The sequence below is a fragment of the Vigna unguiculata genome, chromosome 10, assembly GCF_037176805.1.
Source record: "Vigna unguiculata cultivar grain cowpea cultivar isolate G323 ecotype 2 chromosome 10, ASM3717680v1, whole genome shotgun sequence".
Lineage (NCBI taxonomy): Eukaryota > Viridiplantae > Streptophyta > Magnoliopsida > Fabales > Fabaceae > Vigna > Vigna unguiculata.
The window spans coordinates 25478197-25493876 of record NC_140801.1 but is presented as its reverse complement, the minus strand read 5'-3'; the positions used below and the strand labels follow the sequence as shown (position 1 = coordinate 25493876).

Sequence of the window (15680 nt, the reverse complement as noted above, 5' to 3'; positions counted from 1 at the left end):
ACATTGATTTGATAAAATTGTTCTTTTCATAGAATAAGTAGAAATGACTTCTAACAACCAACATTCCAATAATTATTGACTAGGCAAAATGGCAACTTAAAAACGATGGGCGAAATACAGATGATATATTTATACACATAAGAATGTTACTTTGGAACCTTTGTGAGAGAAAACCAACAAATGTTAATAGCAATAGATAATCCACTGTAGATCAAATACATTATATCAGGTATTATAATTTAACACCAAATTGATTAAAAATGGTACTAAACCTAAGGCATTAAATAGGAAATAATGCCAAAAGACACAGAAATCAGAACTCAGAATACTTTTATTGTTTCTCCAAAAATTAATTAAAGTAACATACACACACAATGGATAAGAAAACTAGGTCATGTCATCCTAATTTGTTTTCATTTAAAGTGATACAAATTCAACTCATGTTTTTTAACTCAATAATCACCACATTCAAGATATCAAATTATGAATCCCTTTTACGAGCCAGAGGGAAAGTAAGATTCAGTTGAGAAATGTGCATTAGCAAATACATAATGCAACTACAAACCTCAAACTTTTGGCCTCTAGTGCATAGACATCTCATCAGATTTCAATTCTGGGAATGAAGCACCGAAAAAAAGCTCCACATTTGTCCTGCTAAGCTACTAACAGAAAATTCCTTTACTTCTTCAAGAATCATAATACACAAGCAAGCACCGGTCAGATATAAGATACATTTATATTTCCATGAAAAAAAAAACCAGCTTCATCTCCAAACGGAATAGGCCAAAAAGGTATTCAGTGTGCATCTCCTCAAAGCCTTTTTTTTTCTCCATACCACTAATTCAAAGTTATTGACATACTGTGTTATGATTACTGCCAAATACGAGAAGCATACCATCAGGGGAGAAAACCCTAGAGGCCACGGTTTGTCTCTAGATCAATTTCATTAACATCTATGTCTGCTATGTTCTCTTTCCCAAATAGAGTGAAATGCACAGTAGCCTGCATGAAGAAGGCTATTTAAGTCTACAAACATGTGTGAATTTTTTTGGCATAATTATTTGACCCACAAATTGAAACGTTATTTACAGCTTGCACAGTAAGTTTTATTTGGTAGCAGCATTCTAGCAACTTTAATTAGATAAATTTGCATGTATGTCCAGAACAGAAATTGCTATGCCAATTTAAACTGGCTAAGGAAGAAGCTCACCATTTTAGTTTTTCGATTCAGCTTCTTGAGGGTGCCTGTAAACCCTGAAAAGGTTCCAGATACAACATGAACAGTGGAACCTGGAACAAAGAGTTTATATTTGTTTCGATTAGAAGAGGCATCTGTGACTGAGACCTGGTGAGAGGTTTTCTTATGCCTCTTTTTAGATTTAGTATCAACAATGGCATTTAAAACATCATCGGGTTGTAATTCTGTATTACGAATCCCAGAGATTAGAGCAGCTCTTTTCTGTTCTTCCTCAAAAGCTTGGTCAGTTTTTTCTTGTTCTTCTTTTGCTTGTCTGAAGATTGCATCCACATCTTCATCAGATAATGGCTTAGGTCTATTGATCTGTCTCTTTCTGCAAAAGTGAAAATAATCAAGAGTTTTTAATCACACTAAACAGGAACAGGGAAAAATATGCACTAGAGACGTAGGATTTTAGATATTTTCAACATCTGAAACCATTAATTAGAACTTAAAACGTATACGTGCACACTTAAAAGACATTTGTAATCTTAGAAAATGTTTACTCAGTTCATTATAATTTAATCAGGAGTAGGTGTCAGTTCATCATGATAGCAATCCAGGCCCAACTATTGAAACTAACCCTATCAAAAGGCCCAATGAGGAATCTGATCCAAATATGACAGCAAGGATTCGAAGGTTGCCAAAATACCTAGCAGATTACAACTTATAGAATGGGGTTTTGGGTGAGGGAATATTGATGTATGAGCTGTCAGTAATCTTGAGTGTTTGTTGAGAATTTGTTATTACTCATTCTGTTATATATTTCTGAGTAATGAATGAATGGAAGTCAAGAAAGAAGTTATTATTATCTCTCCAAACTTTTTCTCTGCAGTAGGCTCCTTGACCTCGAATCAAGGCAATTTTCTTATCATTTTTGGTGCTTTCCTTGAGAGAACTCACCATGACAGATCATAATACTCGTTCCAAATCCATCACCAACTTGGAAGAAGCTATTATGAAACTCACCATCAATCAAAATGAGATTTCTACCCGATTGGATTCTATCGCTTCTCAGCTAATCGCACGTGACCCACCGTCTCCACATTCCGATGACCACCGTTCTCACCACAGCGGTTCTTATCCATTCCCCCCTCGTCTAAAATTGGATGTTCCACGGTTTGATGGGAGCGATCCAATGGGCTGGATCTTTAAGATCTCTCAGTTTTTTTAGTATCACCAAACGCAGGAAGCAGATCGACTTCGAGTGGCATCCTTCTACATGAACGGTCCAGCCCTCAGCTGGTTTCAACTGTTGCAAAAGAAGAACAAGCTTCCTTCTTGGCAAGAGTTTTTGCAGGCCTTAGAGGTACGATTTGCTCCCTCTTACTATGAGGATTCCCGTGGTTCTCTCTTCAAATTAACTCAAAAGGGTACTGTTCAGGATTATTTAAATGAATTTTAACGTCTTGCTAATCGCATTGTTGGACTTCCTGCTCCTTTTCTGTTGAGTAACTTCATTTCGGGGTTAAAACCGAATATTCGTCGGGAGGTACAGGCACTACAACCTCAAACATTATCTCAGGCAGCGGCTCTAGCCAAATTGCAGGAGGATAAACTTCTTGACCAACGTCGACATCTGCGTCAGTGTCCTCCTTTCTTGCTGTCTTTCGGTCCTCCCTTACTGCCAACTCCACCATCCCGCTCACAACCAACACTCCCAAATCCACCTAAAACACATTATAAAAAGTTGACCCACGAAGAAATGTTGACTCGTCGTGAAAAGGGACTGTGCTACAATTGTGATGAAAAATTCAGTCAGGGACATAAATGCAAGGGTCGATTCTTTTTGTTGGTTGCCATTGATGATGATGATGACGTGCCGGGTGAGTCAACAACATCTAAGTGGACCCAAGTCAGTCTCCTTTGGATGGCACAGATATAGGCCACAGTTAGGCCACAGTGAAGCCCAAATAAGCTTTTAATGCTTTAGCAGGATTACCAGCCCCGGAAGCTCTCAGACTAGTGGGACAGGTTCCAAAACAACCCATTACGATTTTAGTAGATGGGGGAAGTACTCATAACTTTATCCAAGATAGAGTGGCTAAATTCCTAAACTTGAAAGCTCAACCAAGGACCACCCTGAAAGTAATGGTGGGAAATGGCAGTGAAATTGAGTGTCATAGCATTTGTCCAGATGTTAAATTGATGGTTCAGGACCATATTTTTTCAGTGGACCTCCATGTTCTTCCAATCAGTGGTGCAGATGTCATTCTTGGTATCCAATGGCTCAAGAAATTGGGCCCAATTGTCACCGATTATTCTCAACTTAATGAAATTTGTCAATGATGGGCAATTTGTAGAGTTCAAAGCTGATGCACCTCCTAAGCCCTGTGACATTTCAGCCCAAGAAGTCAAACGCCTCTTACAAACTTATGGGGCTGCAGGCTTTTTCCATATGTGCATCCTCCCTAATAACCCTTCACAAAATTCCCCTACCACAAACACTGTCCCTACACACCATCTTCCCCAAATCTCTTCCCTCTTACACAAATATCACCAACTATTTCGAAAACCCCCTTCCTTACCCCCATCACGTCATATTGACCACAAAATACACCTTCTCTCTAATTCCACGCCTGTCACAGTCCGCCTTTATAGATACCCTAATTTTCAAAAGGCTGAAATAGAGAAACAAGTGGAGGAAATGCTAAGCGAAAGTATGATACAACCCAGTCATAGTCCTTTTTCGTCCCCCATCCTACTTGTGAAAAAAAAAGATGGTAGTTGACGATTTTGTGTTGATTTTCGTGCCCTTAACGCCATTACAGTCAAGGACAAGTTTCCCATTCCAACGATTGATGAACTCTTGGATGAATTGGAAGGCGCCTCTTGGTTCTCAAAATTGGATTTACAGCAAGGCTATCACCAGATCCACATGAATGAGGCTAACATTCCAAAAACTACATTTCGTACTCATCATGGACACTATGAGTACACAGTCATGCCATTTGGGCTATTCAATGTCCCTTCCACTTTTCAAGCTATAATGAATAAGTTGCTCAAGCCCTTTATGCGTAAATTTTTTATTGTCTTTTTTGACGATATCCTAGTATATAGCAACCCATAGGCAGAACATCGTAGCCACTTGGAAAAAACATTTCAGAAATTGTTGCAAGGGGAGTTTTTCTTGCGAGGTTCCAAATGCTTGTTTGCCCAACAACAGGTGGAGTATCTTGGACATGTGGTTTCTTCAGTTGGAGTAGCTCCTGAGAATTCAAAAATTCAAGTAATGATGGATTGGCCTCCACCTTCCACAATCAAAGCTCTTCGTGGTTTTTGGGGACTGACAGGGCTTTATAGACGTTTCATCAAAGGGTATACCACCATAGCCTCTCCTCTCACAGCTCTCTTAAAAAAAGACGCGTTTGCATGGTCCGAGGGAGCTCAAAATGCCTTTGATACTTTGAAGAAGGCCATGACGGAAGCACCAGTTTTAGCCCTTCCAAATTTTGATTTGTCCTTTTGGAGACTGATGCATCAGGTTTGGCCATGGGAGCGGTTCTTATGCAAGAAGGACACCCTATAGCATTCCATAGCAAGCCATTTTGTTCGAAGCTTATGCATTCCTCTACGTATGTAAGGGAACTCCATGCCATCACTTCTGCTGTCAAGAAATGGATACAATATCTCCTTGGACATCGCTTTACAATTCTCACGAATCATCGCAGCCTTAAGGATTTAATGTCGCAAGTTATCCAAACTCCTGAGTAACAAATTTATCTGTTAAAATTATTAGGTTTTGATTATTCCATTCAGTATAAAGCAAGAAAAGCTAACGTCATGGTTGACGCCCTATCACAACCATATGACTTTGGTGATAGTCAACTTTTTATTTTATCTATGCCTCAATTTCAATTCCTGGAAGAGCTCCACAAGACTTTGCAAACTAGTTCTGAATTTGTTCGGATATTTAAGGATGTACAAAGTAATCTTGATGCTCATGAGCATTATAGCATCCATCAACAACTTTTGTTGTATAAAGGCAAGATTTGGCTCAACAATGACAACCCTTTCATTCATGTGTTGTTGGAGGAATTTCACAAAACACCATTAAATGGTCATACAAGGGTTGCTAAGACTTTGTTGCGGCTGCAACATAACTTCTATTGGCATGGTATGCATGATGATGTCCAGAAGTTCATGGCTCAATGTGTCACATGCTTGCAAACGAAGTAGGAAACTAAACAACCCGCTGGACTGCTCCAACCTTTATCTATTCCTTTGGAGCCGTGGGTCGACCTGTCATTAGATTTCATTATCGGTTTGCCACTTTTCCAAGGCAGTACAGTCATATTAGTGGTGGTGGATCGATTCTCCAAGGGTGCTCATTTTGGCACATTACCCACTCAATTCACTTCCTTCAAAGTTGCACAACTCTTCTTGGACATGGTTTGTAAGCACCATGGTTTTCCTCGCAGCTTGGTCTCAGATTGTGATCCGGTCTTCATCAGCAAATTTTGGAGAGAGTTATTCCGTTTGTGTGGCACTAAGCTTCGAATGAACACTTCCTTTTATCCTGAAACTAACGAGCAAACAGAGGTCCTTAACAGGATCTTAGAGCAGTATTTGCGTTCCATGGTGCATAATAAGCCTGCTGATTGGGGCAAATACTTGGGGTTAGCTGAATGGTGTTACAACACTACTACTCATTCGACTATAGGGATGTCTCCTTTTCAAGTCACATATGGGAAGGAACCTCCCTCCATTCCTCAGTATTTGGTGGGTACCTCTGCTGTTGAAGTAGTTGATTCTTTACTATCAACTCGTCAAGACATGATCAATACCCTTCGAAAGAAACTTCAAAAGGTACAAAATCATATGAAACTTGAAGCGGACAGCAAGCGACGTATGGTGGAATTTCATGTTGATGATTGGGTATATGTTCGCCTTAGGCCCTATCGCCAAAATTCAGTAAAGGGTGTCGCTTATCAGAAATTGGGTAAGCGCTTTTAGGGCCCTTTTCGCATACTTGAGGGAATTGGACTCGTCACATACAGACTAGAGTTGCCTTCAACTTCCAAAGTCCATCCAATCTTTCATTGCTCCGTGCTTAAGGCTCATCATGGCCCACTCCCTACTCAACAAGATGTGTTACCCATTTCCACACAAGGTAACAATCCAATGATCGTTCCTATTACCATATTGGACTCCAAATGGGACAATTCCACATCCCCTCCTACTGAAATGGACTTGGTGCAATGGCTGGGACTAGCTCCAAAGGATACTACTTGGGAAGATTGGAATGAGCTACGCTTGAACTATCACCTTGAGGACAAGGTGACTTTCCCAAGGAGCAGTAGTGATAACAATCCAGGCCCAACTATTGAAACTAATCCTATCAAAAGGCCCAATGAGGAATCTGATCCAAATATGACATCAAGGATTCGAAGGTTGCCAAAATACCTAGCACATTACAACTTATAGAATGGGGTTTTGGGTGAGGGAATATTGATGTATGAGCTGTCAGTAATCTAGAGGGTTTGTTGAGAATTTGTTATTACTCATTTTGTTATATATTTCTGAGTAATGAATGAATGAAAGTCAAGAAAGAAGTTAATATTATCTCTCCAAACTTTTTCTCTGTAAGAGGCTCCTTGACCTTGAATCAAGGCAATTTTCTTATCACATCATCACCTATTTTAGTAGTTTATAAATATGTTTTCTTATTAGATTCACCACTGCATAAGTAAAATCAGCTTTTTGGAGAAGTTAAAATCATTTAGCTTATCATTAAAAAAAAAAACTTATTTTATCATGCATAAGTTAATTTTAAATTCGAGAAAGTTCTTTTCTTTTTCCTTTTGATTTTCTTCTCCTATACATTCCAATGGAGGAAATTATTCCATTTTTCCTTTTCTTTAACATACAATGGAGAAAATTATTCAGAGTCTTCATGTTTTAAACTTTCCATTCAGTAGAGTGTAACTCTAAAAAACTACACTTCAACATTGATTAGCCTGTCAAGTAAACAAAGGGGAATAAAATAGATATTTCATTTAGATTGTTTCCTGTGAGGAATTGTTTTCCAGATTGTAGTCATTTCTCTTTATCATTGTTAGATATTGTTTGATATTATTAAGATATTATTAGATATTGTTAATCACAATATCAAACAATATCTTCTATTTATTTTCAGTTACTCTTTTTAATTGTACCTCCTCTACTATAAATAGATTACCCTATGTGTGATTTACACACAAGGGAGATTAATCTCTAACCCTATTTTCTTTATTCTCAACATGGTATCTACAGCTTAAGGTATTTCTTGGCATTTTTTTTTTGTCGCCCATGTCGATGCAACCGCTACCTCCGTCGTCGCTGCCGCCAGTGCCGACGTCGGAGTGTAAGTTTCGACCGACGACCACACAGTTCTGATCGCCCTGGCCAAGCGACCTCAATGCTACCGAATCGTCGCCATCGGAGAAGCGACGCTCCCTCATGCGTCGTTCGAAGTCGCGCTTCCTCTCGTTTCGTCGCCGCACGTGGTGGCGCGTCACCAATGTCTCCGGCAGCGATCACCTGCGCCGGAATCGTCTCGTCCTTCTCTTTCTTGATGGTCTTATTGATTCAATCGGACCTCTTTGGTATTTTAGGCTTTTTTTTCCTCTCTCTTCTCTTTCTCCATGGCATCTTCCGCTACCTCTTCCAGTTCTGAAATCTCTTCTGGTGTGTCTGACCCGTCCATCTACACTAACTAAGTTAATGTACACTTATCCATTGACATGTTAACTGGCCCTAATTATGTCACATGGTCATTAGACGTCCGATTATGACTTAAGAGTCAGAGGTATCTTAATCATCTTGCCCCGAAAGCACCTACTCTCACTCCTGCTGAGGACGACTGTTAGCAGTGTTATTGATATCGGATAACGGAAAATATCGAATACCCTAAAAATCCTTTATAAAGTTATGGCGGAATCCATAACGGGTTATGGCGGAAATATTATAATCAAAAGAAATATAATATATAGATATAAATAATTAAAAAAGTTTATATTTTGTCTAGAAGAATGTGAGAGGCGGCCACTGCAGTGAGCGGCGGAGACAGGCGGCGATCGGCGTTGGACGGCGGCTACCGATGATGAGCGGTGGCGACCAGCAACAGCAAGGTCAGTCCAAGAAAAAGAAGAAGATAGACTTGGGAAGGGTTAATGGGAGTAATAGGTTAAAATAAGTGTTTATTGGGCCTGGCCCAAATTTTTATTAAAACATTAGTTGGGCTTTTAACCCACTTAATACAGAAAGAAGAGAAGTATTCAACCCTGAAATTAGGGTTTCAATGTGCTCTGCATCTGGCAAGGAAGGTTTCTCAGCACGTCGCTGCCGCCGCTACTTCTTCTCTACTTCTTCTCTGCTTCTTCTCCACTTCTTCTCCATGCCGTCCCGCCATTTTCGCCATAGCCGTTCCGCACCCGCAACCCGTTATAAAAAAAGCGGCCGCCATGGCCGCCATAAGAAACCCGCATCGCCACCGCGTTTGTATGGCGGCAGGCTAAAAAACCGCCCCCGATTTACGCCATAACGCCGCCATAACCGGTTTTTAATAACACTGACTGTTAGGAAACCATTGATGCTCAATTATGTGTGGTTCTCAAGGATACTCTTGATCCTTCGTTAAAGCAACTTTTTCGTTTCTACGAACATGCGCTCAACGTCTCTATGGTGTCTGTTCTAAATTTGCAGATCTTATTTCCTTTAAACATCAAGCCTCTATGACTAATTATATGGGCAAAATTCATGCTTTTTTTCTTGAGTTCAATGAGTTATTGTCTCCTTCCTCCGACCCTGCCACAGAGATCGAGCAACACTCAAAGTTCTTCATACTTGGAGCATTACACGAACTTGCTGATAAATATTCACATATTCGCGATTAAATTTTGGGTTCCCCAGTTGTCCCCTCCTTGACTTCGACCTGCTCTACTCTTTTGCATGTACCAGAACAACCCAACACTAATACACCTACTTTTGTTCATGATTCTTCTGCATTGGCATCTCACCGTGAAGACTGGACTCGCCCTCGCAAATAGGGAAAAGGGCGTCCTAAGTGTGAACATTGTGGCAAGCTCACCCTTCTTTAACCATTGACAATGTTCTTTATGTCCCTGGGTCTCCATCAGTCGTCTAATTCGTTCTCTTGATTGTGTTGTTTCTTTTACCAATAATTTTGTGTGTTTACAGGTCCGGAGTTCGAAACAGGTGATTGGCACAGGATGTGAGTCTCATGGTCTTTATCATCTCTGTCCCTCCACACACATTGGTGCAGTTATGGAGTCTCCCTCTCTTCTTCATGCTTTGTTAGGTCATCCAAGCCTCGCCAAGTTACAGCAGTTTGTCCCCACCTTGTCCAAGTTGTCTCGTTTGGTCTGTGAGTCGTGTCAATTAGGCAAGTGTAGTCGTACTTCCTTTCCTCGTAGTGTCACACGTGATGCTTCGTCCCCTTTTGCTGTGGTTCACTCTGACATTTGGGGTCCTAACCGCGTTAAGTCTACTTTAGGTTTTCAATATTTAATACTTTCATTGATGATTATTCCAAATGTACTTGGTTATTTTTAATGAAAAATTGTTTGGAATTATTTCATACCTTTCAATCCTTTTTTAATGAAATTAAAACTTAGTTTGGTGTTTCTATTAGAGTTTTGCGCATTGATAATGGCCGTGAATATCTTTCTCATTCTTTTAAACAATTTATGGTTTCTTGCGGTATTCTACATCAAACTTCTTGTGCTTATACCCATCAACAAAATGGTGTAGCTGAACGTAAAAATAGACATCTTTTTGAAACAACTCGCATTCTTTTAATTCATGGAAAGGTTCCTGAACATTTTTTGGGTGATGTTATTCTTACTACTTGTTATCTCATTAATCGCATGCTTTCTTTGGTTTTAAAGAATAACATACTTCATTCCATTTTATTCCTCATGAACCTATTCATCCTTTACCTCTAAGAGTTTTCGGGTCTACATGTTTTGTTCATAATTTCAATCCTAGTCTTGACAACCTTTCTCCTAGATCACATAAGTGTGTTTTCTTAGGGTTTACAAGAACACAAAAAGGATACAAATGTTTTTCTCATTTTCTTAACCGTTATTTTGTGTCTACAGATGTCACCTTTGATGAGTTCTCCCTTTATTTTAAGAATCAATCTTCACCTTTTTCTCCATCCAATCCTGTCAACACTCCTAGTACCTTTAATGTTCCTATTGTTTGTTACTGTGTCTCCTCCACCATCGGTTCCTGCTCCACAGTCATCTCTCCTCTAGTACCCTTTAGGTTTATAATCACCGAAACCGATCACAACCACCACCATGTGACAGCACTCAAGTGCCAACTACTCTGTCTCCTTCGGCTCTGACAACTGAGTCTGACCTTCCCATTGCCCTTTGAAAAGGTATGTGTTCTACTCGTAATCTCTCTACCCATTATATTACTTTGAGTTATCATTGATTGTCATTACCTTTTTATACATGTCTTTCCTCTCTTTCTTCTGTGAACATTCCAAAAATTGTTTATGAAGCTTTAGCCCATCCTGGTTGGCTAGATGAACTAAGTGCTCTTCATAATAGTGGAACTTGGGAACTGGTCCCTTTACCGTTTAGGAAATTTGTTGTTGGTTGCAGGTGGGTGTTTGCTATCAAAGTTGGACCTGATGGTACTATTGATCGCCTCAAAGTTCGTCTTGTGGCCAAAGGTTATACTCAAATTTTTTGGTTAGATTATGGAGATACCTTTTCTCTCGTGGCAAAGATGGCTTCTATTCGTTTATTTATCGTCATGGTTGCTTTTCAACAATGGCCTCTTTATCAACTGAATGTTAAAAATGTTTTCCTCAATGGTGATTTGCAAGAAGAAATCTATATGGAGCAACCTCCTAGGTTTGTTGCTCAGGGGGAGTCTTCTGAGATGGTATGTCGTCTTTGCAAATCCCTATATGGCCTAAAACAATCTCCTAGGGCCTAGTTTGGAAAGTTTACCAATGTTGTTCAACAATTTGATATGACTCGGTGTGAAGCAGATCATTCTGTCTTTTATCAACACTCGAGTGTTGGATGTGTTTACTTGATAGTATATGATGACATTGTTCTTACAAGGAGTAACAACCATGGCATCTCTCAGTTGAAACAATATCTCTGTCACCATTTTCAAACCAAAGATCTTGACAAACTCAGATATTTCTTGAGTATTGAGGTGGCACAGTCCAATGATGGTATTGTTATATCTCAGAGGAAGTATGCCATGGATATTCTTGAGGAAACTGGGTTGGTGAGTTCAAAATCTGTTGATACACCCATGGATCCCAATACTAAACTTCTACAAAATCAAGGGGGGCCTATATCTCATCCTGAGCAGTATAGAAGATTGGTTGAGAAATTGAATTATCTTACCGTTACTCATCCTGACATTTCCTTTGCAGTCAGTGTGGTAAGTCAATTTCTTAATTCCCCATGTGAAGATCATTGAAATGCAGTCATTTGTATTTTGAAGTATATTAAAAGATATCATGGAAAAGGATTGTTATATGGTTCTAATAGCCATACAAGAGTTGTTTGCTATTCAGATGCTAATTGGACAGGATCTCCTTCTGATAGAAGATCTACATTTGGGTATTGTGTCTCCATTGGTGGTAACTTGATCTCGTGGAAAAGTAAGAAAAAGAGTTTAGCAAGATCCAGTGCATAAGCAGAATATAAAACTATGACCTCAGCTGCCTGGGAACTTGTTTGGCTCAAGCAATTGCTTAGAGAGTTACAATTTGGAGATGTTACTCAAATGAGACTTGTGTGTGACAATCAGGTTGCTCTTCATATTAGCGTTAATTTTGTCTTTCATGAAAGGACTAAACACATTGAGATTGATTATCATTTCATTCGGGAAAAGATCATGTCTGGAGACATCAAAATTGAGTTTGTTAACTCAAATGATCAGCTAGTAGATATTTTTACTAAGTCTTTACGGGGCCTAGAATTGATTATATTTGTAACAAGCTTGGCACATACGATTTGTATGCTCCAACTTGGGGGGAAGTGTTAGATATTGTTTGATATTATTAAGATATTGTTAGATATTGTTAATCACAATATCAAACAATATCTTCTATTTACTCTATTTATTTTCAGTTATTCTTTTTAATTTTACCTCTCTCTACTATAAATAGATTACCCTATGTGTGGTTTATACACAAGGGAGATTAATCTCAAATCCTATTTTCTTTATTCTCAACAATCATAACAAATAAACTGAAGACACTTGCCCTGCACCCAACCTTTCATGGAAAGATTTACAACAAAATACTAAAAGACAGAAGGAGAAGCAGCAGATGCTTACGTGTTTCCAACCGTGGAACCAATAAATCCTCCAACACCATCATACTCTCTTATGAAGTCATGTAATTCTTTGTTCATCACACATCTCAAGAAAACACATCCCGGGAACAATTGCCTTGGTTTAATAGAGTAGGAACCATTCTTCAATCTCCTTTTCTCATTGACGGATGGAACATATATCTAAAACCATACACTACAACATCAATAAATAAAATAACCTTATATGAATCATCACTTGTCACTCCTCAATTTAACTTTTATTTTCATCCTTATCTATTAAGCTGGTGGTGATGTTTGCCACAAACACCAACTACCATGGCATTTGGCCACTCTCTAAACTCATTCAAACAAACAAAAGAGCCTACAAACAGGTTTTATAAAAACTAACTGCACTCTAAGAACCACTTGTTCAAGCTGAAGTCTGCAACGCAGCATGTTTTAGCTATTATTCTTAGGAAAAACTTCAATACAATTCTTTATGCTGTTTGTGTTCGGTGATCAGAATGAGATTCTCATCTTAATAGTCTGTGTAATAAAGGTTCACACTAAACATCAACAAATATGCTACTGAAGATAATTTCCAATTCAAATTAAAGAGCAGACAGATAACACTTAACCACATCTAAGTTTTATCTTTATTTTTAACCCTAGGAATATGTTTGAGAAACTAAATTTGTCAAAAACACATCAACAAGAACTTATTTACAACCTTAATTATGAAGGTTATTGAAAGTATCATGTGAGTGTTTGAAAACTTATTTGAAGTTAGGTATTCAACTTAAAACTATTTTACAGTGTTTAATAAAGCTATTTTACAGTGTTTCAACAATTTTCATGAAGAAGCTTATTGAAATAAGAGTAAATGGTAAATTGTCCATACAGTAATAGTGTATATGTACAGTAAGATTGGCTAATTTAGCTACATTAAAAATCAAACCTACTATAATTTCCCGTTGATTAACATTGTAAAACAGTGTATGTACATGAAATTCTTAAAATGAAAACCAACTCATGAATAACCTTTACAGATCATTAAATATACACTTAAACCCTTAAGTACTAAAACATTATTTTCAAGACTTTAACCTCTTTCTATAAATTGCTATAATGATAGTAAATTCTTTAAACATGTTTTGTTATTCAACAAGCCAAACGATTCTAGTACTAGACTCGGCCTTCTCAAGCCAAGTTCCAGTTTATTGATGGAAGAAAAAAACATTAAGATGAGAGATTCCCGAAAAGTGGTTAGCCAGGTTCTCAAACAGAGTCAACATGACCCATGGATACTAGTACAGATAAATTCCAAATCACGGATTAGGGAAACAGATCACGTTTAACAATTTTCAACTAAGTACAAAAAAACTAGAAATTGCAGAAGAAGATCAGAAGACGATAGAATCACATGATTGATAAGTTAAAAGAAGATTCTTTATCTTTAACAATTTAAAAATACGAATCAAACCTTATACTCAATAATCTAGAGAAAATTTCTATCAGATAACATAAACTTCATCAAAATGAGTCTAAAATTTATGAAAAATAGTCAACATAAACACAAAAATAAACTATTTAATTAATTAATAGAAAACAATGCTAATAAAAAGTTTCTAATTAAAAAAATACACAAACAAATACAAGGGTCCAACAAAAAAGTATACAATTATTATTCTAATCTCATGCTTTATTCATGATACTTTTTCCATGCATTCATGTGCCAGAGATATGGTTCTAAGAAAATCAACAAAAAATTGAAACAAAGAATCGTAACCTTATCTATCTAAACAACAGTTACCAAACCCGAGAGAATGCAAAACACTCTCAAAGCAGATGACAAAACAGCAACAACAACCTTACCTTAAATTCCACGTCGGGGTAGTTTAGAGCAAGGGAGCGAGCGAGGAGTTGCGCGATTTCGTGACCCCTAATCCTCAAAACACGAATGACCCACCATTGAGGACCCAATTTGGCGAGGTTGTTCAGGTTCAGTTCATCCATCCACGAACCTTTCTTCTTCGGCTTCTCGATGAGTTTCATCTCCACCTCCTCCCTCCAGTTGGCGCCGCTCTTTCTCTCTCTTCTCTCACTCCTCTCGCGCCTCCTCTCACGCGCGCTCACCTGCTGAGAGAGGGACTCCAATGAAGCTGAGAGGGTTAAGGCTCTGTTCGGAAGGGAAGCAAAAGTGAGGGTGTGGAAGCGCGATGGATTCCATGGGAGAAACAATCCTCTCATGTCTTCTTCTCCTGCTAAGGAAGGATAATATGAGGATGACTCGTTTTTTTTTTTCAATTCTCCTTTATTGGGTGAAAAATATAATAAAAAGTACTAAAACTTAGTAATACCATATTTTATCAACAACTAATATGAGACCGTGCGGGTCGTTTTCTTTTTTTATAATTTGGATTAAGAAAATTAATATTTTTATTGTTATATTTGAATAAAGTATTTATTTATATTATTATATTTTAATATTACAATTACGTATATGATATTTAAATAATGAAATAAAAATTAATTAATTAATTATTATTATTTTTTATAATGAATTAATTAAGAGTATATGGAAGTTAATGTTGTAAAATTTTGGTTTAATTAGTCGGATGATATACACTTTTGTTCAGATGTGTCAGTTTAGTACCTGTTTTTAAAAATGTGTCATTCTAGTTCCAACTTTTGAAAAAATGTGTCATTCTAGTTCCAACTTTTGAAAAAATGTCTTAATCAGATCCCTTTCAGACAAAAATTACTAAAATCATTAACTTAATTCATGATTTTTATCACTAAATTCTAAATTTTAATATAAATATCAATACTTAAGTTTGTAAGTCATTTTAAATATCAATACCGTTAACGGTGTTAATAGTTTTTTACTTAAAAGGACCTAATTGAGGCATCTTTCCAAAAGTTGAGATTCAATTGACACCTTTTTATAAAAGCGGGTACCAAACTGACATATCTAAATGAAAGTAGGTATCATCCGACTAATTAAACCTAAAATTTTAAATAGAAGGACATCCAGTTATAGTGAAATTAAAAAAAATATATATTGGAAAGTTTAGACATATGGAATAAAAAAAATGAAGTTAAACTTAAATTATTTTAAATAAAGAGTAACATTCAAA

The 15680-nt window shown here is 37.6% G+C and overlaps 1 protein-coding gene across 1 annotated transcript; it reads right to left on the bottom strand.

Moving 5' to 3' along the window:
* Positions 1 to 309: 309 nt before the first annotated feature.
* PTAC13 (plastid transcriptionally active 13) lies at positions 310 to 14856 on the bottom strand. The gene is made up of 4 exons (XM_028052586.2): positions 14416 to 14856; positions 12563 to 12741; positions 1211 to 1571; positions 310 to 1002 (listed from the first exon to the last, which is right to left on the bottom strand). The coding sequence occupies exons 1-4, from the start codon at positions 14788 to 14790 to the stop codon at positions 913 to 915; spliced, it is 1005 nt and encodes a 334-aa protein (XP_027908387.1). The 5' UTR covers positions 14791 to 14856; the 3' UTR covers positions 310 to 912.
* Positions 14857 to 15680: the final 824 nt, after the last annotated feature.